The sequence below is a fragment of the Camelus dromedarius genome, chromosome 34, assembly GCF_036321535.1.
Source record: "Camelus dromedarius isolate mCamDro1 chromosome 34, mCamDro1.pat, whole genome shotgun sequence".
Taxonomy (NCBI): Eukaryota; Metazoa; Chordata; class Mammalia; order Artiodactyla; family Camelidae; genus Camelus; species Camelus dromedarius.
The window spans coordinates 19,884,250-19,912,124 of NC_087469.1; the positions used below are offsets into that span (position 1 = coordinate 19,884,250).

At 49.8% G+C, this 27,875-nt stretch overlaps 1 protein-coding gene across 3 annotated transcripts in view; it reads left to right on the forward strand.

Moving 5' to 3' along the window:
- The first annotated feature begins 608 nt into the window (after positions 1–608).
- LOC105104229 (beta-galactosidase-1-like protein 2) overlaps positions 609–27,875 on the forward strand; it is a 33,296-nt gene continuing 6,029 nt past the window's right edge. The window contains exons 1-13 of one of the 3 annotated variants that reach the window (XM_064482245.1): positions 609–847; positions 1,789–1,881; positions 2,024–2,221; positions 10,187–10,255; positions 11,660–11,755; positions 12,982–13,090; positions 15,820–15,912; positions 16,962–17,043; positions 17,923–17,987; positions 23,817–23,901; positions 24,481–24,618; positions 25,233–25,340; positions 25,937–26,043. In XM_064482245.1, coding sequence (XP_064338315.1) covers positions 1,790–1,881; positions 2,024–2,221; positions 10,187–10,255; positions 11,660–11,755; positions 12,982–13,090; positions 15,820–15,912; positions 16,962–17,043; positions 17,923–17,987; positions 23,817–23,901; positions 24,481–24,618; positions 25,233–25,340; positions 25,937–26,043 — 1,242 coding nt within the window. In that variant the 5' untranslated portion in view covers positions 609–847; position 1,789. Of the gene's footprint in view, positions 848–1,063; positions 1,677–1,788; positions 1,882–2,023; positions 2,222–10,186; positions 10,256–11,659; positions 11,756–12,981; positions 13,091–15,819; positions 15,913–16,961; positions 17,044–17,922; positions 17,988–23,816; positions 23,902–24,480; positions 24,619–25,232; positions 25,341–25,936; positions 26,044–27,875 lie in introns of those variants that run through there. The other 2 variants (XM_064482246.1, XM_064482244.1) reach the window with 2 other exon arrangements.

Below are 27,875 nucleotides of genomic sequence, written 5' to 3' on the forward strand. Positions count from 1 at the left end.
TGGAGGTCCTGGGTTCAGTCCCCAGTGCCTCTATTCCTCCATTAAGAATAAAAACCTAATTACCTCCTCCCCTCCAAATTAAATTAAATTAAATAATTATAAATAAAAAGCAAGGAGGAAAGAGACAAGTGCGGTGATACAAGAAAAGCGGAGGAAGGGGAAGTCTGGCAAGCCTCCTGGACGCCAGTCAAACCTTCAGCTGTTTGGTGGGAGACTCCCAGCAATGAACTATCCCCAAAGACACAGCCTCGTCCACACCGTGGGGGGCGCAGGCGCTGCTGCCACCAGAGGAGGTTAACCTGGGGTCGCACGGAACGGGCTGGCCGTTCCTTCTCATGTAGATGCAGAGAACTTTGCTCTGCAGAGTCGGGCGACCCTTGGAGCCTGGTCTGGGGGGCGCACCGACCCAGCGTGGGGAACTCCGGGCTGCTGGCAGCGCCCCCGCGGGGAGGCGGGGAGGCGGGGAGGCGGGGAGGCGGGGAGGCGGGGAGGCGGGGAGGCGGGGAGGCGGGGAGGCGGGGCGCCCGACATTGGCGCGGCTGCGCAGGTGAGGCGGGCCTGCGCCCCCGCGCCGCGCCCGCCCTCCGCCCCCCGCCCCCGCGGCCCCGTTCCCACAAAGGGCGCCTCAGCTCCCGACGCGGCGCCAGGCGTGCGGGCTCCAGGGCAAAGCCGGAGCGCGGGTTCCGCGGGTCTGGAGGGTGCGAGCATCTGCACTTGGACGAGGTTCGCCCGCACGGGTCCGGACGCACCTCGGGGGCCGCGGCTCCGGGCCGGGTCGTTAGCAGCTTCAGGATCGGTCCGGGAGGGAGGAGCCCGGGCTCGCGAGGCGCACCCGCTGGACCCCCAGGTCCGGGGAAGGACCTTCCCGATGTCAGCGCTTCGCGCAGGGACGTGGCGACCGCGCAGAGGGAGGGAGGAGTCCAGGCCGGTCGGGGGCAGGGGTCCCTGCGGCCCAGAGCCCGCCGAGGGGGTCCGGGAGCGGCCCCGCGGCGGGTAGGGCCCTAGGGGTCCCGGGGAGGGGTGTCCCTGTCGCTCCGCGCTCCGGGTGCCAGGCGGGCCGGGCGGATGCAGACGTGGGGGGGAGGTCTGCGGAGGCGGCCTGTCCAGGGCTGGGGGAGCAAGCCTAGGGCGGGGGTTCGTCCACCTGGTGAGCTTGGGGCCGGGCTCTCCCCCTCCGCCGACTTCCCCGCCCGTGGTCCACCCTGCCGCCCGGCGCCCCGTCCCCGGTCGCCCGCGGGGCCTCGGTCGGCCCGCACCCTGCGCTCCACTCCACAGCGCGAGGAAAAGCGTGGGCCGCATGGACGGTGAGAAGTGGAGCGGTGGGGCCTTCAGAGCAGGGAAGTGGGAGACTGGGCTGGAGGTAAAAACGAGGCCCTGCAGGAGAGGCCTCCACGTTGCAGGCAGTGTTCTCTCTGCTGAAGACCAGTCGTGAGAGGCCGTTCCTCAGCCCTGGACCATCTCTGGCGAATCTCCCAGAGATTATTCTGTGTTTATAAACCTTCCGCGGAGGCTCGGTCCTCTCTCACTAGGTAGCCAGTGTCCAAAAACCCAGCGCTTCAGCAGAGACTGTCCATGCAGCTGTCCCGCTCCGGGCAGCAGACAGGGCCTCGGGGTGCGCCTGCCAGAGTCCAGGCGCCGCAGAAGCCAAAGACGGCTGCGCAGAATTCTGCCTTCCGGTGGGGCCCCCTCTGTCCTCCCCACCATCCTCCAAGGCCCAGGCCTGGCTCAGGCCCCACCGCCTGCCCTGCCTGGGGGGAGCCTGACCTTTGTTCTGTCCTGTTCGTTTAGCATGCAGACCCTCTTGGTGAGACTTGTGGCCCTCCTGGGCCTGATGTCAAGGCTACTGGAAACGTCTGCGCTGACCGGAGCCCCCTGGGGCAGGTGCGTTTGGAGGGAAGGGTTGGGAAGTTTCTGCCTGGGCTGGAACTGTGCCCGGGGCCCTGGAGGAGAGGCCTTCCGAGTTGCCCATCCTGTGAGTCTCGGGGTCGCCTCTGGAGGATGTCATGTGTCTCTGTCCTTGCAGGGCCTCCAGGGTTTTCCTCAGTCCCTCGCAGGTGAAGGACCGACGCTTGGGCCTGAAAGTTAAGGACTCAAACTTCACACTTGGTGGCTTTCCTTCCCTCATCTTAGCGGGAACCATCCACTACTTCCGGGTGCCCAAGGAGTACTGGAGGGACCGCCTGCTGAAGCTGAAGGCCTGCGGCTTCAACACCGTCACTACGTGAGTGCCATCAGTGGTGACTTCAGGAACGTATGCCTCGTCAGTCCAGTCTGAGCCGTGACCCTTTGGATACCTTCTTCACTGTTTTGAGGATGGCTCAGTCCTCACTTGGCCCCCAGAGTCTCCTGTGGGCAGAGCCTCCCCACTTGCTCTGTCTGAGCTGGTCACTCTGGCCTGCATGCAGGAGTCTCACATCAGAGGCAGTGGCAACCGCAGGCGGCCCTGCCAGTGGTCCCCACATCCTGAGGGTTCTGGGCACAGTGGCCCTGCCCGAGTCGTAGGCCCCGTCATGGGTTTCAGGTTGAGAGGCTGTTCCGGAAAGCTCTGTCTTTGAAGATGGGTTTCACTGAGAACAGGCCTGGCAAACACTGAGCATCCTCATTCTAGAAGCTGAGAATTAACAAAAATAAGAGATTTCTTGACTTCAAAAATAAGCTGAGAAAGTGCTAACCCATTATTTTCAGTTTTAGTTGTCCTTTTTTTCAGTGATTTGATTTTTAAAATACAGATCTTAGACGGAAAATATCTGGAATTTAATCTGGTGGATGATGGGGGTGATATTTTGAAGCACTTGTGCCCAAAGTGTCCTGAAGCCATTTACACGTCACATCATTTTCCTTTTTTGTTTTCTTGTTATCTTGTTGGTTTTGTAAAGCAGTGATTCAGACATTGAAATTTCATGAACGTTTATATTCGATACAGATCCTGAATCACTATGCCGTGCACCTGAAACTAATATAACACCAGATTCAGCTATACTTCGGTAAAAAACCCACAAACTATTAAAAATGGAAAACGTTTATGGTTTAAATGGGCCTACCAAGATTTATTTGTTTTTCATATACTTGCTTAGAAACGTAAAAATGATTACCATTATTTCATAAACTGTAAAACGCTCTAGGTCATCCAGAGCGGAGGAAGAGTGTCATCTCAGAGTAAAGGCAGCACTGAGTGTGTTTAACATTGTAAACAGGCTGCATTCTCTTCTTTTTTTAATTACTAGCAACCAGCCGGCCAGAGGGGACTTTTGAAAGGTTGGGGTCCAGCCCAAGGCACTTGAGGGGGTCAGGAGAGAGCAGGCATGAATTCTGGATCGATTGTTGCTTCTGATGCAGGATTAGAGGAAGCAGCGATTGGCTCTGGGTGGGGCGCTGGTGTGAGGTCAGGGCGGCCTGGTGTCGGCTTTCCCTGGGGATGGATGGGTCTGGTGCCTGTGGGCAGGTACTGGGGTTGGTGCTGCCCTTTGGCTGTTGTGCATGGAGCTGCAGTGACCACTGTTGCGCAGATACCTATTCGAGTTCCTGCTTTTGGTTCTTACTGTGTGTACACCCAGAAGTGAAACTGCCAGATTAAATTGTACTTCTGTTTAATTTTTTGAAGAACCCTTATAATGCTTCCGTGGGAGCTGCACTGTTTTCCCTCCCACCAGCAACGCAGAAACCTTCCGGTTTCCCCACGTCCTTGCCAACACTTGTTTCGTTTCGTTTTTTCCAGTAACCATCCTGACAATGTGAAGTGGTATCTCATTGTGTTCTGGATTTGCCTTTCCCTAGTGATCAGCGGTGCTGAGCATTTTTTCTTTTGTTTATTAGCCATCTGCTTGTCTTTTTTCCAGAAATGCTCATTTCTAGATGCTCATTTCAAGTTCTTTGCTCATTTTTGAATCGGGTAGTTTTTTTTTTTTTTTTTTTAAATATTGAGTTGTAGGAATTTTTAAGCATATTCTGGATGTTTGTCCTTTATCAGACATGTGACTGCAAGTAATTTCTTCTATCCTGTTACATTCTATCGGCAGTGGCCTTTTTTTTTAATTTTTCGTTTTTATTAGGTAGAATTGTGACAATTTGACTGCACATGTACAATGTATTGCATGTAAATACATGTATACAATATACTGCACGTATTTTTAAAATTCACATATATGTACTGTTCGTTGTTTCTAAGAATGTTTAGAGCTTTAGCTTTTTAAACTTACATAGTTACCAAAGAAATAAAGCCAACCACAAAATAAGAATTAATTCAGAAAGACACATATACCCTGCTATTATCAGCAACATTTTTTATAATTGCCAAGATATGGAAGCATCATAAATGCACATCAACAGGTGAACGGATAAAGAAGATGCAGCATACATGTGTGATGGAACACAGCTCACCCATAAGGAAGAAGGATATTTTTCCATTTGTGGCCTTTTGTTCACTTTTTTTTCCCTTTTCACTTCAAAAACCAGAATTTTATAACCAGCATAAACATTTCCATTGCATCGAAAACAACAAAATACCTAGAAATAAACCTAACCAAGGAGGTTACCTGTACTCTAAAAACTGTAAAACATTGATGAAGGAAACTGAAGATGATACAAAGAAATGGAAAGATATCTTGTGCTCTTGGATTGGAAGAATCAACATTATCCAAGTGGCCACAGTACCCAAAGTAATCTACAGATCCAGTGCAACCCCTGTCAGAATAAGACATTCTTCACAAAACTAGAACAAATAATTCCAAAATGTATTTGGACCCATAAAAGACCCCGAATTGCCAAAGCAATCTTTTGTAGGTCTTTTTTTCTCTTTTTTTTTTGTTCTCTTTTCTTATGGTTTGATGACTAGAGAAGTTCCTTTAACATTTGTTGTAAAGCCGGTTTGGTGGTGCTGAATTCCTTTAGCTTCTGATTATCTGTGAAGCTTTTGATTTCCCCCTCAAGTCTGAACAAGAGCCTCGCTGGATAGAGAGTGTTCTTAGCTGTAGGTTTTCCCCCTTCATCACATTAAATATATCGCGCTACTCCCTTCTGTCCTGCTGAGTTTCTGTGGGAAAATCAGCTGATAACCTTATCGGTGTTCCCTTGTACGTTACCTGTTGCTTTTCTCTTGCGACAGTGGCCTCTGATTTACAAAAAGATTTTAATTTCTGTGAAGTCCAGTCTGTCTCTTTTTCCTTTTGTTGCCTGTGCCTTTGTTGTCGCATCCAGAAAGTTACTGCCAAATCCAGTGCCATGCAGCTTCGCTCAGTGTTCTCTTCTAAGAGTTTTATCGTGTCAGTTCCTGGGATGTGAGCTTCATGAGGGCAGGACTTTTCTTGTTTGTGTTGTTGATGGTAATAATAGTACATGTAGCTCATAGTAAGTGCTCAGAAAAGTTCCTGAAGCACTTCTGTATGTTTCTACATTTTTTTCTGTCTTCATGTTAACTTTATAAGATGGATTTGCTTTGATTTTACATGGGTCCACAGCATGGAATCTTGGAATATGATTCCTACAACTGAGAGAATAATTGAAAGTGTCACTTGTGATGGCGAGGTTGGTATGGGGGTTTGTGTGTGCAGGGTTATTGCAGTTTTTTCCCACATTTTCTAATTTAATCAGATTTTCTAGCGACACTTCGGTACAGAAAGGACTTGATGCAGTCTCCTTCTGCCTTGGACACTGAAAGGCACATAGAGGTGGTGGCTCAGACCCCTCTGGGCTGGGTGGGGCAGAGGGTGGACAGAGGTGTGGTTTGGGACATGGGGCAGAGTGGGGATGGGTTCAGTTTCTTGTTCAGATGTCGCTGGTGCTGGGTGGACGCTGGGTGCCCAGGCTGGGTGCTGCAGTGGGGTCCACACCTGTCCGACCTGCTCGCTGCTCTGGGGCCACAACTGGACCTCCTCTGGGCCTCTCCACGGAGTCGCTGGCGTGGATGTGTAGGCTGAGGTTGTGCAGTGGGGCTGGGGCAGCCTTAGCCAGGTGGTGTGGACCACCTCGGGGTTTCCTCAACTGTGACTGGGGCGGGGCCGGTGGGCCTGTGGCTGATGAGATCTGGGCAGAGGGGCTCCCTGCAGGTCTTGGGTCGAGGTGAGTGCCCAGCAAGGTCGCCCGCTGGTGCTTGAAGCCCTTCTTCTCAAAGTGCTTGATCCCATCCCTGACTGGTCTCCCCTGTGCTCCGTCTGGCTTCCCTGCGACCAGAGACCCTGAGGTCCAAGAGACCCCCCAACAGGGTACCGGCAGGCAGACTGGGCAGGTGGTCCGCACAGCTGCCTCGCAGCGCGTTGCCCCTGGGGAGGCTGCCGCTGGTTGAGTACTGCGAGAGGCCCCTGACGTGGAGGGAGCCCCTGGGTGTGTCTTAAGCATGCAGCATGATCCGACCTGTGTGTACCTGTGAACAGACGCCCCCCCCCGCCCAGTTCTTCAGCACATCCGTCACCTCACACCTTGGCCTGTCTGTGCTTGTTTGTTTCGGCGAGAAACGCTTCAGTTCTGCTTCCTTCACAAAGTTCACTTGTGCAGCATCGTGTCAGCAGCCCCACGGTGGACACTGGACCCTCAGACCTCCTTCATCTTAGAACTGGAAGTTTGTACCCTTTTGCAGATTTCTCCTGTTTCCTCCACTCCTCAGACCCTCACAACCACCATGCATTCTGTTTCTAGGAGTTCAATTACTTTTTTTTTAAAGATACAAGTGATATTATATGGTACTTGTCTTTCACTGTCGGTCTTAGTTCATTTAGCACAGTGCCCTCCATGTTCGTCGATGTTGTAGCAAATGACAGGGTTTCATTCTGTTTTAAAAACTGAATAATATTCCATTGTGTATGTGAGTATGTGAGTGTGTGTGTGTGTATGTAAATATTATATATATATATACATGTTATTTCCATACCTGGATTATTGTGAATGAAGCTGCTCTGATCTCTGAACATGGGTGTACAGCTATTTCTCTGAGATAAGAGTTTCATTTCCTTTGGATGCATACTCAGAAATAAGATTGCTGGGTCGTACAGTCTTAAATTTTTGAGGAGCCTCCATACAGTTTTCCACAGTGGCTGCACCGATTCACATTCCCACCGTGGTGTGCAGGGCTCGCTTTTCTCCGCATCCTCGCCAACACTTGTTATCTTCTCTCTTTTTGATGATGGACATCCCAGCAGGTGTGAGGTGGCACCGCGCTGTGGTTTGATTGCGTTTCCCTGATAACTAGGACCGGTAAGCTCCTTTTCATGGACGTGTTTGAGATTTGTGTATATTCTTTGGAAAAATGTCTATTCTGGTCCTTTGCCCATTTTTAATTTGGGTTATTGGGTTTTTTTGTTTGTTATTTTTGTTTTGTTTTGTTTTTTGCCATTAAGTTGTATGAGTTCCTTGTATACTTTGGATATTAACCCCCATCAGATTTGAAAACTGTACTAGATTTGATGGTTTGCAAATATTTTCTGCCATGTCATAGGTTGCCTTTCCTTTTTTGATGGTTTCCTTTGCTGTGCAGAAGCTTTTTGGTCTGATATAGTTCCCCTTGTTTATTTCACTTGTGTTGTCTTTGCTTTTGGCGTCAAATGCCAAAGCTGATGTCAAGGAGCTTACCCCCCGTTTTTCTAGGACTTCTGTGGTTTTGTGTGTTATGTTTAATCTATGTGGAGTTGATTTTGTGTGTGGTGTAGGATGGCCCAGTTTATTCCTGTGCGTGTGGCTGCCCAGTTTTCTCCACATTATTATTGATGAGACCGTCCTTTTCCCTTAGTATATTTTTGGCTCTCTTGCCATAAATTAACAGACAGTATGTGCCTGGGGTTGCTTCTGGGCTCGCTGTGCTGTTCCGTTGATCCATGTGTCTGTTTCTGGCTCTCTTGTTCTGGTCACTACAGCTTTGCAGTGCGGTTTAGAATCAGGAAGTGTTATACTTCCAGCTTTGTTTTTTCCCTCAAGATTTCTCTGACTGTTTGGTCTCTTCTATGGTTCCGTACAAATTTTAAGGTCTTTAAAAACATTTGTGAGCAATGTCATTGGAACTCTGATAGAGACTACATTGAATCTGTAGATTTTTTTGGGTAGTACGGATATTTCAACATTTTTAATTCTTCACCAGTTGTGCAGTATGGGATATCTTCCCTTTAATTTGTGCTGTTTTATCTCCACGTATTTGTGAATTTTTCAGTTTTCTTCTTATAACTAATTTCTAGTTTCATATCTTTGTGGTCAGAAAAGATGCTTGATATGGTTTCAGTCTTCTTAAATTTATTAAGACTTGTTTTGAGGCCTAACATAGGATCTATTGGAGAATATTCAGTGTCTGCTTGAGAAAAATGTGTATTCTGCTGCTGTTTGATGAAATGTCGTTTAGACGTCTGGTAAGTTCCTCCGGCCTAATGTGCAGTTCAAGTCCAGTTTTCCTTGCTGGTTTTCTGTCTGGGTGATGTATCCAGTGAAAGCGGGGGACTGAATTAAGTACTTTCTAAGGATCCTGGATTCGTTCCCAAAATTCTTATATAAAGGTCCATGCCTAAAGCCCTAAGTTCCTGGCTTGTTCTCTTCTCCAGGAAGGTGAAGCTGTCGCTGCAGAACCTTGCGCTTGTATGCGTCCACTGCCCTCTCCCTTTCCTTTGTGCTTTGTGCTACAGAATTTGTGCTAACATTTTTTCTGCTTTGAACATCTAATTGTATTTGAGAGAAATTTAAGATGATAAAAATGTCTTTTTTAAAGTTACTCACGTATTTACCATTTTTGATGCTTTCATTCTTGTGTGCAGATGACTTTTTCTGCTTGGTGTCACTTCCTTCTGCTGAAGAACTTCCTTTAACATTTCTTCCAGTGGAGGTCGCTTGATCATAATTACCTTAGATTTTGTTTTTTTGAAAAATACATTTCTTTCATCTTCAATTTTTAAGGATAATTTCACTGGGTATAGAATTTTAGATTGGTAGTTTTTTTTGTTTGTTTCTGTGTTTTAATTTCAGTACCTTAAAAATGTCTTTTCATCATCTTCCGATATACACATCACCTGATGGCAAATCTGCTGTACTTCTTATCTTGTTTTATTCTTCATATAAAGTGTTGCTTTTCTCTCTCTGGTTGCTTTTAAGATTTTCTTTTTCAATTTCATTTCATTCTTTTTCAGTGATTTGATTCTGATGTGCTGTGATGTAGATTTTTTTTCTACTTGTGGTTCATTGAGCTTCTTCAATCTGTAGGTTTATAGTTTTCATCAATTTACCAAAATTTGGTAAAATTTCAGCCCTATTTCTTCTAATATTTTTGTCTCCCCCTTTTTCCAGGATTCATTTACATGCTAGACTCTTGATGAGGTCCCATGTGTTACTGGTGCTTTGTTCATTTTTAGCCTTTTTTCCCCCCTCAGTGTTCTAGTTTGATAGTTTCTTTTGTTCTTTCTTAAAGCTTACTGACCTTTTATTGCCATTTCTGTTTTGCTGTTGGAATCAGTGGTACATGTTTCATTTCTTGCTGTTAACAGTATCCAGAGTATTTTTTATTTCAGACAGTATCTTTTTTAAAAGTTAGAAGTTCATTCTGGGTCTTTTTTGTATCTTTCCTTTTCCTCATCATGATCACGCCTTTCTTTACTTATTAAAGATGTGGTGTGTGTATGTTGTACCTTTTTAACATTTTTCTACCAGTTTCAAACTGTGTGTCATTTCTGGGATTATTTCTATTGCTTGATTTTTTTCCTGGCTGTGTGTTGTATTTTCCTAATTGTTTTGCATAGTTGCCTCGTAAGCCTTTGTAATGGATCCTGGGTATTATGAATCTTACATTGTTAATCACTGCATTTCACTCCATTTATTTAAATCATATTGTATAATCCAGTTCTATAAACTTTTCAGATCTTTCTGGTTTCTATGTTATGGTTAATGGTTTTCCTTTTTTGCCATTATAGATGTGGATTTAAATTTTTTATGTTTTTGTGGGCATTAAAAAAAATTGCAGCTGTTCCCCAGCAGACATGACATACACATCTGTTTTACCTGAAGTCCGGAATCATGGACAAACATTGGCTGCTTGGATCTTTGTTGGGCATTTGAGGGAAGAATTTTGAAGCTGCTGCATAGTGCATATGCACGTAGAGATTTGGCTGTTGGGATGTTCAGTCTCTTTCTTGGTAGAGGCAGCCCAGGTGCCGTGTTAAAACTGAGGAGTCAATATGGAATCAGAGCAAGTGGGTGAGAAGTTTTTATAGTTTTCTTTTTGCCGTTTCAGGCATGTTCCTTGGAATCTTCATGAGCCAAGAAGAGGCCAGTTTCAGTTTACTGGAAACCTGGATTTGGCGTAAGTTTCACATTTAGGTTCCCTGTTTCTGTGGCTCAGAGACAGGGTTTGACTGTGGGAGCAGCTGAAGCAAGGGGCGCCTGTTTTCTGCTTTGAGAGCCACCAGGAAGCGCGGACAGTCTCGTTCCTCGGCTGCAGCCTCTTGAGCAGTGATTCTTTTCTCGGCAGTGGAGCCTGGACCTTCGTGTCTGGGGTGCATTTTGCTCACCTGTGGGTTAGAAAGTGTACATGCAGAGTGCCACAGGTTTAACCTATCATGGGGGGTCGGCTGTCTCACTTATGAGAGGAGACCTCTGATCTGTAGTTTGCAGGATTTCTGAAACATGGTACAGGAGAGCAGGTGTTTATTTGAAAATATGTACTGTCCACGTGCTGTGGTTCAGAGCTGTCTTTGGTGCTAGAGATGCACAGATAACACACTGTGTTGTCAGGAGTAAGGGTTCTCTGTAGAGAAGGCGGTAGATGACACAAAGTAGGGGGCAGCCCAGGGCAGATGACAGTGAAGTTGTAGTGAAATAAATCCGAAGTTGATCAGGAGTTTATTAGAGGAGGCTGAATGTTACTTCAGAAACAGGGTCCAGCCAGGGCACAGTCAGAGATGTGTGAGAATGGTTTATGTTAATTAAGCAGCGTTAGCTGCTGTAACAAGTAAGCCTCAGCGTCTGCCTGATGGTCCCTTTAACTCTTCCACGGGCCAAAAATGTGACCTTGGAAGCTCTGACTCGTTAAGCTTTTGGTTCCTTATCTATAAAATGGAGGTGGTATTAGTACCCATCTCATAGAATCGCCAAGTAAAAGAATAAACTCACAGAATTGAGCTATCGTTCCTGATGCTGGGACAGGGTGAAAATTAGCTCCTGGTTTTGTTGTTGGTGCTGAGAGACTGGACAGACACTGGAGAGGCGTCAGGAGAAGGTAAGAAGGAAGGAGGGAGCTGCTGTAACAACTCCAGTGGAGATGAGGAGTTCTTCAAGCAGGAGGGTAACGGTCGGAATTAGAAGGCATCTCGTGTTCAGAAGTATTAAGTAGGAGGAATAAACACAATCTGGTGACAGACTGAAGGTGGGGATGAGGAGGAAGGAAGAGGCAGGAGGACTTCTTGTGCGGTGGTGCCAGTCAGTCGGGGGAGGAGACGCGGGGAGCAGGTCAGGAGGGAAGGCTGGCGTCCGGTCCAGGGTCCCTGCGCTTTCCCGTCGGTGTCCTGCTCTCTGGTCCTTGACTGAGCCCCTTTCTTGCCGAGTGCAGGGCTCCCTGCCCACCGGGTCCCGTCTCCTGCAAGGACTTCTGGAGGCCAGGCTGGGAGCCCCACCTTCTACCCACGGGAGAGGACATCTTGGGGAGAGATAGCAGCGAGTCCAGCCTCAGCTCTTTATGTGAAATTGTCTTTATTGCTTCACTCCCCAGGGTTTTTATATCCATGGCGTTGGAGGTGGACCTGTGGGTCATCCTGTGTCCAGGCCCGTACATCGGGAGCGACTTGGACCTTGGCGGCCTGCCCAGGTAGGCTGTGCTCTGGGGCCCCTGGCCATGACTGCACGTGGGCCCCAGGCACTCTCACAGGTGAATCAGAGCAAAGCGTTTTCCTTGCTTTTCTATGTGCCTTTTTAATCTGCACTTTCCCCCTCATTTAATGATGTAGAAAATGAACCTTAAAATACTGGGAATTATATAGTATTTGTTTTTTATAAATCTCCATCTCATTTCTGCCATACAAATAAGGTAAAAAAAAAAGCTATTGGCTACCACTTAAGCAGTATCTTTGTAAGTTCTCGGTTTGGGGATAGCAGTACACACAGTGATTATCTCTTTTAAAAGAGGATTTTCTTTCTTTCTTTTTTGTTTCTATCATTTTTTAAATTGTAGTAAAATACACACAGTGTACAATTTACCATTTAAAAGTGTGCAGTTTTGTGGCAATTAAGTACATTGAAAATGCTCAACGACCGTCACCGCTACCAAGTTCCAGACCTTCTTCATCACTCGAAGAGGAAGCCCTCAGCCCCGTCACCCCCACTCCTGCCCCACAGGCCCTGGCAAGCACCCATGTGCTTCCCGTTTCTATGGATTGGCCTGCTCTGTGTTCCATACACATGGGATCGTGCGTTATGTGACCTTTGTGCCTGGCTTCTTTCCCGTGACGTAATGTTTTCAGGGCTCATCCATGCTGTAGCATGAACCAGTTCCTCATTTTTAATGGCCAGATTATGTTCCATTAAAGAACATTTAAAAAGAAACTTTAAAACAGCTTTATAAAAATCTCATTCTAGCCTGGGGTTTGGCAAACTTTTTTGGTAAAAGGCCAGATAATAAGCATTTTCGGCTTTGGGGGACAGTCGCTGTTGCACTTACTCCGTCCTGCAGCTGCAGCAGGAACATGCTGTGGGGACTGCAGACAGACGGAGGGGCCGTGTGCCAATGAAGCTTTATTCACAGGCACAGACGGCGGCTCTGCTTTGGCTGGTGGGCTGCAGCTTGACGACCCTCCCGGGTCGTTTCCTCACCTCACCACCTCCAGTGTGTGTGGAGGAGAGAGGTGGTGGGGAAGGTGCTGAGCTCTTGTAACCGAGCACAGACTGCGTTTCCTGAAGACGCGCTGACATCTCGCGATGTGCTCGCTGCTCCCGGGTGGCTGTGCACATTTGGGCTGTGCTTGTAGCCCCAGGTGCGTGAACGTTTCGTTTTGCTGTCTCCCACCCCCAGTCTGAGTCTTGCCTTTTCAACCCCAGCTGGTTACTCCGGGACCCTAAAATGAAGCTGAGGACAACGTACAAGGGCTTCACTAAAGCCGTGAATCACTATTTTGATGAGCTGATCCCCCGGATAGTGTCCCTCCAGGTAAAGCCCAGCCGTCTCTGTGGCCCAGGGAAGGCGTCGCCTGCCCCGATTTCCTGGGTGGGCCGCCTCCTCTCCACCACTCACAAGTCGGAAGCATGTGCAGCAGCTCATTCCAGCTCCTCATTTAAGAAGTGTCAGGCTGTTTTGCTCTGCTTTTGTGCCTTTCCTCATCTGCTGCCCGACCAGATGCCTTGTTCCTGGCAGTGCGCTTGGAACTGCACTCTGTCCATTTTCATTTCATCTTCTCCATTATTTCTTTGCTCTCCATCACCATAAATGGGAAGTTAATGATAGTCACCAAAATGCCTTAACTTAGGTGCTAACTTAACTTAGTTACATAGATGAGCTTAGGAAGTTGAGTTTTATCATGCCTCCCCGTGCGTGGTGTCGCGCGTGCTCGCGCTTGAGTGGAAGTGGTGTGTCGCGGCAGCTCTTACGTGTGTGGGAAGTGCCTCAGGGACTGTAGAGCCGGGCAGACAGTGAGTGGGGGAAGGAACAAACGTACGGAGTCTGAGAGGTGTCGAGCAGCTCGCTGGGTGACTACCACTGAGCATGTGTCATCGTCACTGTCCTCATCTGAAGGGGCTTTGCATCCCGTGAGCCACTCGGAGCAGAGCTGGTTCCTGACACCGTGAGTGTCCCGGAATTAATCAGACTCAAGGAAGCCATTTAAACTACTCAGTCACTGAAGAGCAGAGTCAGTGTGCCGTTGGAAACAGGAGACAGTAGAGCTAGTCCTTTACAGAGATTGGAGCCGTGCCGTCCAGTATGGTAGCCATGGCCACGTGTGGCTGTTTAATTTACAATTAAAACTAAATAAAATGAACAGTTTAGTTCCTCATTCACAACAGACACATTTCAGGTGCTCAACAGCCACACGTGGACGGTGGCTACCACACTGGACAGTGAGAACCCAGAACATCTTCATCATCACGGAAAGTTCTGTCGGACAGCATTGAACTGGAGCGCTCACTCCGCTCCAAATAAGACCTCCTTAGTCTTGGAACTCCTGGGAAGCTGAAGGAGAAGTCAGAAGGTTGCGGGGCAAGCACAGAACCAGGGCCTGAGGAAGCCGGGGGTCTGGACAGCATGAGCACAGCCTGCTGAGTCAGCACTTGCCACCGAGTACCCTCCTTCTAGAACTTCCGAGTGCATTTATCGTGTTCAGGGTCTCTTGCTTTAGATAATCCCAGGTGCTGTCAACTTCTGGGTTTTCCCCTTTCCTTTTCTGTTCTCTAATCTGTCAGATTCCTCATTGTGTGGGTGGGAAGGGGGAAGAAAGGAGCAAGTTTTGGAAAAGGTTTTCAGTGTTTGCCATCAGAGGATGAGATGTGAAGACTTGGAACTCTCTGTTAGGCCTTGTGACCTCTTCTGTCCCCTGTCAGGGTGCAGTGCAGCCACTTACTCTTTGCTTGCCAAGTATCTTCCCATTTCAGCTCTCTTCTCCCAGTTTCTCCGAGGTCATGATAATCACAGTGTTTGACGTGCAAGCACTTCAGTCACACTTCACACAGTCCTGGCTGTTAACCCAGATTCTTACTTTCGCTGTTGGCGTGGAGTTTAATTTTTAGGGGTCAACACTGTTTTTCTTAATTCTGCATTCTGAGAGGGATACCTCATGGTGGCTCATGTGTCTCCAAGGGCAGTTTGAGAGGTGCAGAAGTGGGTGTGGTGAAACCTGACTAGGACTTGGCAGGTGCAAGGTACGGAGAGAAGACACGCCGGCCGGCCTGGCGAGAGCTACAGAGGCACGGCTGATTACACGTGGTGACGTCAGCTGAAGGGAACTGGGAAGGAGGGACAGTGAGAACATACTGGCAAGAGGGCATGTTTGAGAGCTCAGACGGGGATGCGATCCAGCCCAGCGTTGGGACTGATGGGGAACCATGAGCAACCTCAACACTGAAGAGGTGGGTGGGGCACGAGGAGCTCACAAAGAAGACTTAGGAGGGGTGGCCAGAGGGGCAGCACCTGGGGGGATGTTCCAGAAGACAGCAGAGAGGGCTTCGAGAAGGAGGAGCTACCCAAGGGCTTCAGCTGTTGCTGGAGAGGAGTTAAGTTAGGGTTAAAATGTATGTTTAAATTCAGCAACGAGGCGGTCAGTGTTCATAAAGCAGGCAGAAAGGAAGGAGTGCAAGTGGGACCAGAGGGAGACGGAGTCAGTGGGAGGATAAGAAGAGTGAGTGCAGAACTGTTCCACAGAGTTTGTCCCCAAAGGTGACGAGGACAAGAGGGTTAGTAACTGGAGTCAGTTTACATGATGGTGGGAAGGGATAAGTAAAGAAGGAGATGAAGATACAGGAGACAGAGGGACACCCAAGGGGCAAAGTCCTGGCACAGTGGGAAGGAGATGAGCTCCTGTGCGCAGGAGTGAGACAGCGCCTGGCGGGGAGGAGGGACGCCTTACTCACCTAAGTGGCACCAAAGTAGAAAGGCTGGAAGCGGAGGCTTGAAGCCTCTGCTGATGCGTTGAACTAGGGGGCGCTACCGGGCACAAACTACTTAGGGGGCACCAGGGAAAGGACGCTACGGGCACTTAACCTCCTGGCGGCGGTTGCTGGCTGTAGAGTGAGAGAAATTGCCGCAACTATAGTGTACTTGGAGGCGAGTCTAGAAATATGTCACTTTTTATGGCACTAGAAATACGTGTGTGCGACAACAGGTTGAGAACATCCAGCCTTCCCCCTCTGGTCACATCACTCTCAGACTCTCATCTCCTTGACCCTCAGGTCCAAGAAGATGGCCCCATTATTGCTGTGCAGCTGGAGAATGAATATGGTTCGTATCATATGGATAAAAAATACATGCCGTATGTTAAAAAGGTAAGTGCCCCTTTACTTTTCCTCCATGTTTACCTACTTCTTTTCTCACTTTGTTAGTTTGTGGCACAAACATCCTGAGTACCTGCAGACTACATGGAACCGTGGGATATGGAGATGAATGAGGTCCAGTTTAGTTCTTCCATGCATTTACACCCTAGAGAGGGGACTGGAAACTACCTACGTGACTCTGATGTAAGGCAAAGAGAGATGTTAAAATATTTTCCCTTCTGTGGGTATCGCAGCTGTCTTTTGGTGGTTGTTTGTATAGTACATACTCGTTTATCCTTTTACTCTCAGTTTTTCCATCCGTATTTTTAAGATGCATACCTTGTAAGCAATATATAATTAGAAATTGTTTTTATTAATCCATTATGAAAATTCTTGTCTTTTAAATGAGATACTTGGTTCATTTACATTTAATGTAATAACTGTTATTTGCATTTAAATCCATATCTTGTTAATTTTCACTCTTTTTCTCTGACCTGTCTATGGTCCTTTCTCTCTGGTTTTTCTTTTTTTGAGTTGACTGAGTATTTTTATTATTATGTTTTCTCCTCTACTAACTTACTACACACTTTTCACTTATTTTTTAGACTTGGCCATAGACAGTACAGTATTCATCCTGAATCATTAATATCTGATATAAGTTAGCATATTTGCCAATTCCAGGGCAAGGGAAACACCTGAGACAGTTCAGTTGCACCTTCCTCTCTTCTCCCTTAGGTGCTATTGTTGTCATTTCTTTCCATGCTGTGTGTGTCTTAGACCCACATGGCATTATTCTTTTTATTATTGTATGGAGTCACTTAGATTTACCCACATAATGTATTTTGGTAGCTTTTCCCCTCTCTCTGCAGCTCTGAGCGTTGTCTCTATGAGCACTTTCCTCTTCCCAAAGAGCGCCTTTTCTGTTCTCCTTGTCCCAGGTATACTGCTAACAAATTCTTGCAGCTTTTGTTCAGCTGAAAATGAAAAGAGCCATTGCTCTTACCAGGGAGGCACCGTCCCCTGGGCCTTGGCCAGTCACTGACCTTCCGACTTCTCCGCAGGCCCTGGTGACAAGAGGGGTCAAGACGCTGCTCATGACCGCGGATACTGGACAGGACCTGACGGGAGGCCACGTAAAGAACGGTACCATGCTGGGGCCGCCCGCCCGCCTTCTCTGCCAGTTGGGTGTGAGGCAGAAGAGGGTCCCCGAAGCCTCGTCGTCCCCTTTCCTGGGGATGGCCTGGCGGTGGGGCTTCCAGGCAAAGCTGACTCGGGAGCCAGTCTTCTCCCTGACACCCCCACCCCCCAGCCGCTGCCCCTGAGTGCTGGCCGCCTGCTCCTTCCTCCTCGGTCCTGGCTTGGGCCGGGCCGGGACAGAGCAAGCCGTATGGTCAGGCCTGAGCTTGAAAGGGATGCAGAGGGAGGGTCCTGCCCTGGCCCCAGGCCCAGGCACTCGTCGCGTGAATGAGACAGAGACTCAAAGCAGGGAAGAGACTCAAACTCAGTAGAGCAGCCGGGGAGGCAGGGTGAGTCCGCAGGAACAGGAAGGTCGTGTGCAGACGGAGCAGAGGACGTGCCTTTGGAATCTTTAACCCAGGCCATTCTGTCGGCATTTTGTCCCCTGCTGGTCTCTCCCCAGGCTCGTTGGTGGCCTTCCACTGTGTGTGGGGCAAGACAGAAGTGTGTTCTGCACATGAAGCCAGGAAGCCTCTGGTCAGGGCTGGGCCTGACACCCTCCTCTCCCTGGGCTCAGCCACTTCATTTGGCTCCTGTTTATTCATCAGCACAAAGTGGTTTATTCCAACTGCCTTTCTTGTTCCCTGGGTCACTCACTGTGAATGCCAGGTGAACAGGTGTGCTTGAAAGGCTCTGCGTGGTGCCCACATGGGCACAGACGCGGGCCCCACCTTCGCTGGCTGTGGCTGCACGGTGTTACCATGACCACCTGTGAGCAGGCCCGTGGGTGCTGGCGGAGGCCCGGCTCCCCAGCCGCTGGACACGCAGTCTCTCCTCCCCCCGCAGTGCTGGCCACCCTCCACCTGAGGAGCATAAACAAGGCCACGTATGAAACGCTCTCTTCCTTTCAGGTAAGGGCTGTTCAGAGAGGGAGGCGTTTTGATTCTCGCTCGTGCTCGGACCTCTGAGCTCATGTGCTGGGGGAATTCTCAGTAGTGATTCGTTCAGTTAAAACTGGGATCTGTTGTGCCTGCTATCGGTGGTTCTAGGTGCAGTTAAATCAAAGTCACGTGCCCATGGTGCCTGGCCCCCAGCCCCATAGAAAGACACAGATAAAGCACAGTGATGGGGCAGCGTCCGCGGGAGTCCTCCCAGCGGTCTGGGGCTGTGCCTGCACACGGTGTGGGAGCGTTAGCATTACCTGAATGTAGGGGGAGAACAGAGCTTTCGGGCCCCCTAGTTTGTTTTTGCGTTTTTCTACCAAAGAGAATCCTGTCCAAACTGGGCAAGGTAGAGCCTACACAGTTAAGGAGAGCTAGGGCTGAACTAGATGGGAAATCAGACGTAGATGCTGCGGAAGAAAGGATTGATGGACTTGAAGACAGCACAGTGGGATTCATCCATCTGAAGAGAAAAAGAGAAAAAGAACGAAGACAGCTTACGGGGCTTGTGGACAGGTCAATATGTGCTTTATAAGGGTTACAGAAGGAGAAGAGAGAGAGAAAGGGGCAGAAAGCTCACTTACCAAAATAATGGCTGAAAACTCCCTACCCTGTGTAGAGAAGCAGACACCCACACCCAGGAGGCCCGGGGGTCCTAAGCAAGAGGAGCCCAAAGGAACCTGCAGCAGGACACGTGGTAATGGACGTGGCAGAATTTACATACAAGGAGATAATTGTAGGAGCAGCAAGAGGAAGACAACTCGTTACACGCCAGGGGGCCCACAAAAGACTGTCAGCAGTTTCAAGCAGAAACCTTGAGCGATTTTCAGCAGAAGGCGGTGGGATGCTATATTCAAAGTGCTAAAAGGGAAAAAAAGCCCTGCCAACCAAGGGTACTATACCTGGCAAGGCTGTCATTCAGAATTGAGGGGAGGGTAAGTAGTTTTCCAGACAAACCAAAGCTAAAGGGATTTAGCACCACTAGACCAGCCTTAGAGAAAGTGTTAACGTGAGTTCTTCAAGCTGAAGTGAAAGAATCCTAATCAGTAACAGGGAAACGTGGACGTATAAAACCCACTGGTAAAAGTCAGTGTCTAGTCAAGTTCAGAATATTCTAATGTAGTGGTGGTGGGTCAGTCACTTACAGCTCTAGTGTGGAGGTTAGAAGACAAAGCTATTAATAACAGCTATAAGCACAATAATTTGTTAATTGATGCACAAGGTGAAAGATGTAAATTGTGATGTCAAAACATAGAACGCAGGGACGGGAGAAAAACGTAGAGCCTCAGAATGTGTTTGAAGTTGTTACTAGTGAGATAACCGTTGTAAGTGTGGGATGGGTTATGTGAGCCTCACAGTAACCACGGAGCAAAACCCTGCTGTGGACACACAGAAGATGAAGAGAGAAGACTCACAGCAAACCAGTATGGAAAGTCGTCAGATCTCTCTCTCACACACACACACACAAGAGCCAGAGAGTCAGAGAGAAACAAAAGAATCACAGAACAATCAGAAAACAACAAAATGGCAACAGTAAGTTCACACTTATCCATAATTACTTTAAATGTAAATGCATTCAGTTCTTCAATCGAAATGCATAGAGTGGCTGAGTGGATTAAAAAAAATAAGACCCAACTGTATGTTTCCTAAAAGAGACTCATCTCTGCTCTAAGGACACGTAGAGACTGAAACTGAACGGGTGGAAAAAGATGGACTCAAGTGGAAGCCAAAAGAAGCAGGGGTAGCTATACTCACAGGAGACAAAAGGGACTTCAAGATGTCTGCATCAAGAGTCACGGAAGGTCTTTATATAACGACAAAAGGGCCAGCTCGTCAAGAGAACGTAACAGCTGTGCACGTTCGTGCACCCCACGGAGGAGCACCCAGATGCATGAAGCGCATTAGCCGGTCTGAAGAGAGGCAGACCGGAGCACAGTCCTAGCGGGGACTTCAGCGCCCCAGTTTCAGTCATGGACGGGTTATCCAGACACATGATAAATACGGAAACACTGGACTTAAGTTATACGTTAGGCCAGATGGACCTAATAGGCGTATACAGAAGTCCAGCCGACAGCAGCAGAAGGCACAGCCTTCTCAAGTGCATGTGGAATTTTCTCCAGGATGCGTCATATGCTAGGCCGTGGAGTAAGTCTTAATATGTTTAAGAAGATTCAAATTATCTCGAGCATCTCTTCCAACCACAGTGGTGTGAAACTGGAAATCCGTTACAGGAAGAAAACTGGAAAATTCACAAATATGCGGACATTAAACAACATGCTCCTGAGCAACCAATGGGTCAAAGAAGAAATCAAAAGGGAAATAAAAATATCTTGAGACAAATGAAAATGGAAACAACAAACCCAAACTTCGGCCTGTTTTAAGAAGGCATTATTTCTATAAACGTCACTCTTAGAACTGCCTTTGCCGCATCCCATAAGTACTCAGTGGTGGAAAACTGAAAGCATTTCCTCCAAGATCAGAACAAGACAAGGATGCCCACTCTTGCCACTTTCATTCATCGCAGGACTAGAAGTCGTAACTAGAGAAATAAGTATGAAAAAAGAAACAAAAGGCACCCAAATTGGAAAGAAAGAAAGAAAACTGTTTGCAGGTGACATGATATTATACGTAGAAAACCCTGAAAAACCACCAAAAACTGTTGGAACTAACAAAAGATTTTAGTAAAATTACAGGATACAAAATTAATATACAAAAACCACTTGTATTTTTTTTTACAGTAAAACAAATTATCAGAATGAGAAGTTGAGAAAACAATCCCATTTATAGATTCAGTGCAATTCCTATCAGAAGTCCAATGGCATTTTCCACAGAAACAGAAAAAACACATTGTGAAGTTTGTATTGCACCACAAAAGACCCCGAACAGCCAAAGCGATTGTAAGAGGGTCACGGCTGGAGGCACCACATGCTCTGGTTTCAAACTGTGTTACAAACGTGGGACTCAGAGCAGTACCGTATTGGCATACAACCAGCCAGATGGACGGAACGGAACGGAGAGTCCAGAAATAAACCTGTGCCCTTACGGGCAATTAATTTTCAATAGAGGTGCTAAGAATGTACAGCGGGGAAAGGACAGTCTGTAAGAAATGGCTTGGAAGAGCTGGATATCCACATGCAATAGGATGCAAACTGGAGCTCTGTCTTCCTCCAGAAACAACTCAAAGTGGATTAAGGACTTGAACGTGAGGCTTGAAACCCTAACCCTCCTAGAAAATACGAAGAGCTAACTAAACGCCTTGACAGCAGTCTCGCTGAAGGTTTTGAATTTGACGCCCAGAGCCAAGGCCGCAAAGGCAGAAGTAAACACATAGGGCTAATTAGACTAAAGCAGCTAAGGGAACCAGCGACGGGAGGGGAGGCCGCCTGCGGAGCGGGGCTGATGAGAGCCTAACGCCCAAGCTAGGCAAGGAGCTCGCACAACTCGGCAGCAGAAAACGAAGGACCTGCTTTAAAGGTGGGCAAAGGTCCTGAATAGACATTTTCCCAAAGAAGACATGTAAGTGTCCAACAGGTGCAGGAACAGGTGCTCCACACCCCCGATCGCCGGGGAAATGCGAGTCAGAACCACGTGAGCCATCGCCTCACACCTGTCAGGATGTCTGGTCCAACTCCCATTCCCCAGGGGAATCAGAAGGTGAGGACCTGCAGGAACCTAGGGAGTTCTTGAGTGCTGGCCCGTGTCTGTCGCGGTGGGCGCGCCAGAGCTACGAGGCCCCTGAGTGGTCGTCTGGCCAGCACCGCCCTTCCGGGAACACTGGTGCACTCACAGTCGTAGAGCTTCCTGCCCCTTCATTTTGCTGACCAGTAACACTACTGTAAGTGCGTTTGGTGTTTTGAAGTTCACAGGGTATTAATATGTTGGAGCACTGTGTCCACTTGCAGTCATAAACACCATTTACTACCTTGGTAAAAATTTTTGTTTAGAAGACGGGAGATAGCGTGTTGGGGAGGGTGTGGAGAAAAGGGAGCCCTACGGCACTGTTGGGGGGAATGTAAACTGGTGCACTCACCATGGAAACAGTATGGAGGTTCATCAGGAAATTAAAAACAGAACCACCCTACGACCCAGCAGTCCTATTCCTAGGTGTGCAGGAAGGAAATCAGGTTACCATCCTGAAGAGGGATCTGTGCTCCCAGGTTCATAGCAGCCGCATTCACAGTGGCCAAGGCGTGGGGACAACCCAAGTGTGTAAGGACGGATAAATGGACAAAGAAAATGTGATATGTGCATAAAATGGAATACGTTCAGTCTTAAAAAAGAAGGAAAGCCGTCATTGGTGACAACACGGATGGAACTGGAGAACATTATGCAAGTGAGATAAGCCAGACGATGTAAGACATATAACAGTTATGGTGTCACTCAGACGCGGAATTCAGAAAACCAGAGCAAACCGTGGACTCATACCACAGGGTGGAGGAGCGGTTGCCAGAGGCTGGGGTCACCGAGGGGCGGAGAGAGAGGGTGGCGGAGGTTCAGACTTCCACTTTCAAGGTGTGTGCTGAGCGTCCTGACATACAGCTGATGACCAGAGCCGCTGACACTCTTACTAAAGTGCACGTTGGTACAAAAAAGGTAAAAGAAGGAACTGGGGGTGAATCTCTCGCGAAGGGGAGACCCGTGTGGTGGCATCTTCAGAAGTCTGAAGTGTCTTCCTGTGGAAGGGAAGTCCTTCCAGCGCTGGAGCTCAGAACAGCATCGGCGGCGAGTAACAGAGCACACACTGGCTCAGCATGTGGGCTGTGCTTTCTGAAGGTCTGCGTTCCGCAGAAATGGAATGCACTGCCTCTCTTGGTGATGGCTCCCTCCCTCATCCCGCGAGAGCCAAAGGTGGCTGCAGGGGCCCTGCTTGGAGTCTGCGGTGCCTGCCTGGGGTGGGGAGTGGCCGGCTGGAATCCTCCAGGGAAAGCCCTGTCTGATGTGAGGACCTGTGATCTGGGAATTCTGTGAGGCTGAGCGTGCGTGGAACACACAGCTTCCATATGATTAGCCTTTATTAAAAAGGTGAGAACGTCATTTTGGGAACTTAGTAGACTATTTAAAAATGTTAAGCATGCAGAGTGTCAGGCAGAAATGCATACAGCGTCAAACCACGTGCTCTGTGGTGGATAAAGTTGGCAGTGCTTTTTTCCCCCTTTCACTTTCTTTGAAGCATTCAGCAGCTTGGGCACGGACGTGGATGCTGCGGGGGGCTGGGTGCCAGGGCCCCGGCATTGGAGCTGCCGGTGATGAGAGCAGAAACCCGGAGGAGGCGCGGACTCAGAGCTAGGAGTGCAGTTGGGAGGCGAACTGACCGGGGTCCAAGCCTGAGTAGAGAGGCTTGCAAATCCCAGAGGCTCAGGAAGGTGAAGGCACCGGTGACACAGGGATGGAAAGAGAGCATGGAGACGGGAAACGTGCGGGGACTCTGGCATCCAGGAATTCTCATTTGATGGGACCCAGCATTTGGGCAGTGGTTTGCTGGACATTTTTAGTGCTTCCTCTGGGTCAGGCACTTCCTTACTTGACCTCTGCCCTGGTGGGCCGAGGGGCAAGGAGGGTCTCGTTCTGGAAAGGGAAGCGTGGCCATGCTGCTGATTTTACCTGGGCCCGAGCCAGTGAAACCACGAGCAGACCAGCGAGACCCGGAGCAGGACGTGAGCTGGGCAGCAGAAGGGGGGCTGTGCAGGGGTGTTCTGAGCCGTGGGGGGTGAGGACAGGAGCCTGCGGCGGTGCCCTCAGGTGTGATCGGGACGCCTGACCGCACCGGACTGGGTTGAGCTGGCACTCCTGTTTTCCCAGGGCCCCAGCCCCGTGCTGATGACCGTGTACACCGCAAGCGCCCCGGACGGGTGGGGCGCTCTCCGTCACAGCCTGGACCCACATCGTGAGTGCTCCGTGGCTCCTTTCTCAGGAGAGAACGTGACGCACATGGCACCCGCCCGCTTTCCCCGCTGGTTAGAGTACTTGTGCAATGGGGGACGCGGCTGCCGGCTGTTGCAGCTTTCTGGGTGTCAGTGTGGCCAGATAGCCCCCTGGAGACATCTGTGCAGGTAAAATGACGACGTAGGAGTGGGCGCCCCACAGTCCCCGGGATTAGCCAGGTCTCCAGCATGGCAGTATTTTGTTGAGGCTGGTAAAATACTTCGAGTGAGTCGTTCTGAGAGGCAGGGCCCTTCAAGGACAACATGTTAGGTGGAGCGTAATGTTATCTGGCCCCAGATGACCGGCCCTGTCCTTCCTGGGCGAGTGACGGAGATCATGAAAGTGTGGCTGAAGGTACATCTTCCTGGTGCCACGCCTTCAGGTCGGGCACCCTGAGAACCACTCAGAAACCCTGAGCTGGACATACGTTTGTATAAGACAAGGGCGCACAGACAGGCATTCAGTAGCGCAGTTTCAGGATCCCCAGGGGGAATTCCTGTCCGCCAACATGAACCCCCTCGCTTCTTCCTGCCGCGCACAGTGGTCATGAGAGATGCCCGTGAGATGCTCGCCTTCAGGTTCTCCCTCAACTTCTACATGTTTCACGGCGGCACCAACTTTGGCTTCATGGGTGGATCTGCTCCCCTGCACAATTACCTCTCCACGGTCACCAGCTATGGCAAGTCCTGGCCCCCTGCAGCTGCCTGTCTTTTCATCTTTAGCTCCTGGTGGGGGTGGAGGGTTAGACCTTTGTTTCTTTCAACAGAACTGGAGGTGATCCACAACCAGAAGCCAGGCTGTGGGACTTTGCAGGCAGGGAACTCGCCAGCTTAGCCTGACACTCTGCCCTGCAAACCCTTGCTCGTAGGGGGCTCCCCACAGAACCCGCTTCTTGGCACTCTTGATACCCTGGGTGGTGGGCGTTGATTCCTGGAGCTCCCTGAGTCTGCAGCTCTTCTGAGACACCCAGGGGAGCATGAAGGGTGAAGAAAGAAAGAGGTTCAGTTGGAAATTGAACGGGAGGGGAAACCACTGGATCCGAGTGTCTCGGGCTGTCAGCCGGACTTGCTACCTCCAGGGACTGATGCCTTTGCCTCTGGTTGAAGCCCTTGGAAAGCATGGCGGAGTCACCTGGTTAAGATTAGCTGGGATTTGGCATTTTCTAGTCTAATGCTCAGAGGTTCCTCCTACTGCAGAGCTGCCGTATGAAGAATTAAGTGTCACCCTTCACCCCTTCCTCTGCTGGAGCTGGGGCTTTCTAGGGGAAAATGACAGATTGCTTTATTTTTTCAGACTATGGGGCACTGCTGACAGAGGATGGAGATTATACACCCGAGTATGTTACATTTCAGGAGCTTTTCCGCTCTGTTACGGTACCCAGCCACAACCTCAGTCCGAACGGTAACTCAGCCCCCGCGTGGTCTCTGTGCTATGAAGAGGGGAGGGGATGGGTAGAGATGTCCTCCCTGGGCGGGTCAGGGGGACGTCCAGTCTGCCCCAGTGTGTTTTATCACCAGGCGCTGGGGATTCAGGTCTGCGTGAGGCATGGGACCCGCCCTCTAGCCCTCACCTCCAGGGTCACGTTGCTCAGTTGGGGCTGGACGTCAGAATCCTGCAGAACTTCTAAAAACCAGAGGCACCAGGCTCTTCCCAGAGCTGCTGGACAAGTGTGCCTTGGTTGAAATGGGGAGAAGAGGGCAGAATCTGTGCACTTGTATTTTCCCCCTGGACTTTGGGAGATTGGGATGGGCAGGCAGGATGGAGGACCACTGGTCCAGAGGAGGGATCGATGTCCCTCTTCCATTTCCCAGACAGCAGGGCACCTGCTCAGAGCCTGTGGCGCAACTGCGGCCTGCCCTCTGACTCTCCCTGACACGGGCAGGCAGGCCTTGGGACCGGCCCTTCGTTCTTGGCTGTGGGATGGCAGAGGGCTTGGGCCCTGGAGTCGGGTTGGGGTAGGATCCTGGAAGGGCTCCACCTCCTGTTTTTCATTGCAGAGGTCCACAGGCCCCCGCAACCAGAGTCTCGACCTAGGGTTGTGTATAAGCCAGTGGCAGCAACATACTACATGTCACTGTGGGACGCCCTGCCTTACCTGGATGAGGTGAGAGTCCCCTGGGTGTCGAACTGTGGGATGGGTGGTGACAGGGGAGAGGCTTCGCTCAAAGAACAGGGAGCAACTCACTGGGAACAGAAAGAGTCTTTGAGGTTTCAGTTCCTCCTAATTTCACAGTTCAGGATAAGAAGCCTAGATTTAGAATTCAGAATAAGGAAATTTGAACCTGAAGAACACTGCAAACATTGCAGGGTCCTGGGGACGCTTCCTTGCACAGCCGCCTCAGCCTCCTGGGGACGACTGGGATGGAGCCCAGGGCCTGGGTCCAGGGCATGCGTTTCTGTGCGCTCATCCTGGTAGAGGGACTCTTCCTTCAGACTCGCTGCGAAGCTCAGTCTGTGAAGCGAGGTTGAGTCGGAGGCAGTTTCCTCCCCGCTGCGGGGCAGCCGTCCCTCGTCTGGGACGGTCCACGTGCCACTTTGGACTCTCCCTGAGGACCCAGAGGGGCACAGGTTGAAGCCACTGGTCTAGAGGAAACCGCAGAGTCATTCACACAACACTACTAAACTGTAGTGTCTCAGAACTGCCTTTCTGGGAAGTTGCCCTCGTCTGGGCAGTGGGAGAGCTGAGTGGAGGAGACGTGGGGTCAGAGGGCCTGGAGGAGGGGCCAGGGCAGCCAGCATCGTCAGGGCGGATTGGAGCCACACTGGGTTTGGTCCTTGCTCAGTGTTTACCTGAGGGAGGCCATGTAACCTCATTCTACCTACGTTTCCTCACCTGTAGGATGAGGCTGATAATCAGGATAGCAGTGTAAATTAAACAGCAAGAAGTAAGTGCTCAGTGTGTGCAGTCTGTTCTTACAGAGATGCGGCCAGAAAGCTGACGGCCACCAGACCCGAGAGCGTGTCCACCTGCGGTGACTTTGAGATCCCAGGGATGAGCAGGAGCTAGTGAGGGGACAGCAGGGTGGAGGGGCAGGGGGAGCTGGTGCACCGTGGTCACCGCTCGGCAGGCACGGAAGAAACTGCAGGGAGGCCTGGGGGGAAGCCTGTGCGGCCACAGCGGCAGGGAGCCAGCCTGGTGCTAGGGGCCTTTGTGGTCTCGTCTTCAACTTTTTCTTATGGAATTTTGAAAACATGCCCCAAAGCAGACAGAACAGTGGTGGACCCCGTGTGCTCCACACCCAGCCTCCGCTTGATCGCTATCTGGCCAGTCTTTTTCATTTACACCCTTTCTCCCCCAACCCTCCACTCTTTACAAGATTATTTTAAAGCAGATTCCAGACATCATACAGTTCAGCTGTAAACAGTTCAATATATGTCTCAAAAGATAAGGACTCTTTTTCAGAAACACAACCAAATCAGTATCACCCCTGACGGGGACGGTGGTGGCGACTGTAAGGACCCTTGGCATCAGTGTCTCCAGGGACGTGTTCACCACTGACGCCCTGGAAGAAGAATTCTGACGAGCAGTGTCTGTCCGTTCCTGGGGTGCAGATGCCCCACTGCAGCCAGCTGAGGCTGCTGACGGGATGCGTGAAAGCCAGAGCTGGGAAGGGACGGGTCCGCTTGGCCCCCCGAGCTGGTGCACCACACACCCCGTGGTCAGATGCCCTCACTGTCTCGTCAGTTTTGAGCCTCGGTTTGTCTGTCTCAGGAGCTGATTTAGGTCAGTCACATGCTGCTTTCAGTTAAGTCTCTCAAGTCATTCTGGGCTCATTAGTCCCTGCGTGTCTGGGGACGGGTGCTTACACTCCCTGCATTTTCTGTGAACTGATAGAGATGCTTGGTGAGATGGGAGTTGGGTGTGGTCTTCTCTGTTCAACTGTTTGCAGCTCTGCTCCATCGGTGGTGCTGCTGGACTGCTTGTGGGCACACCGA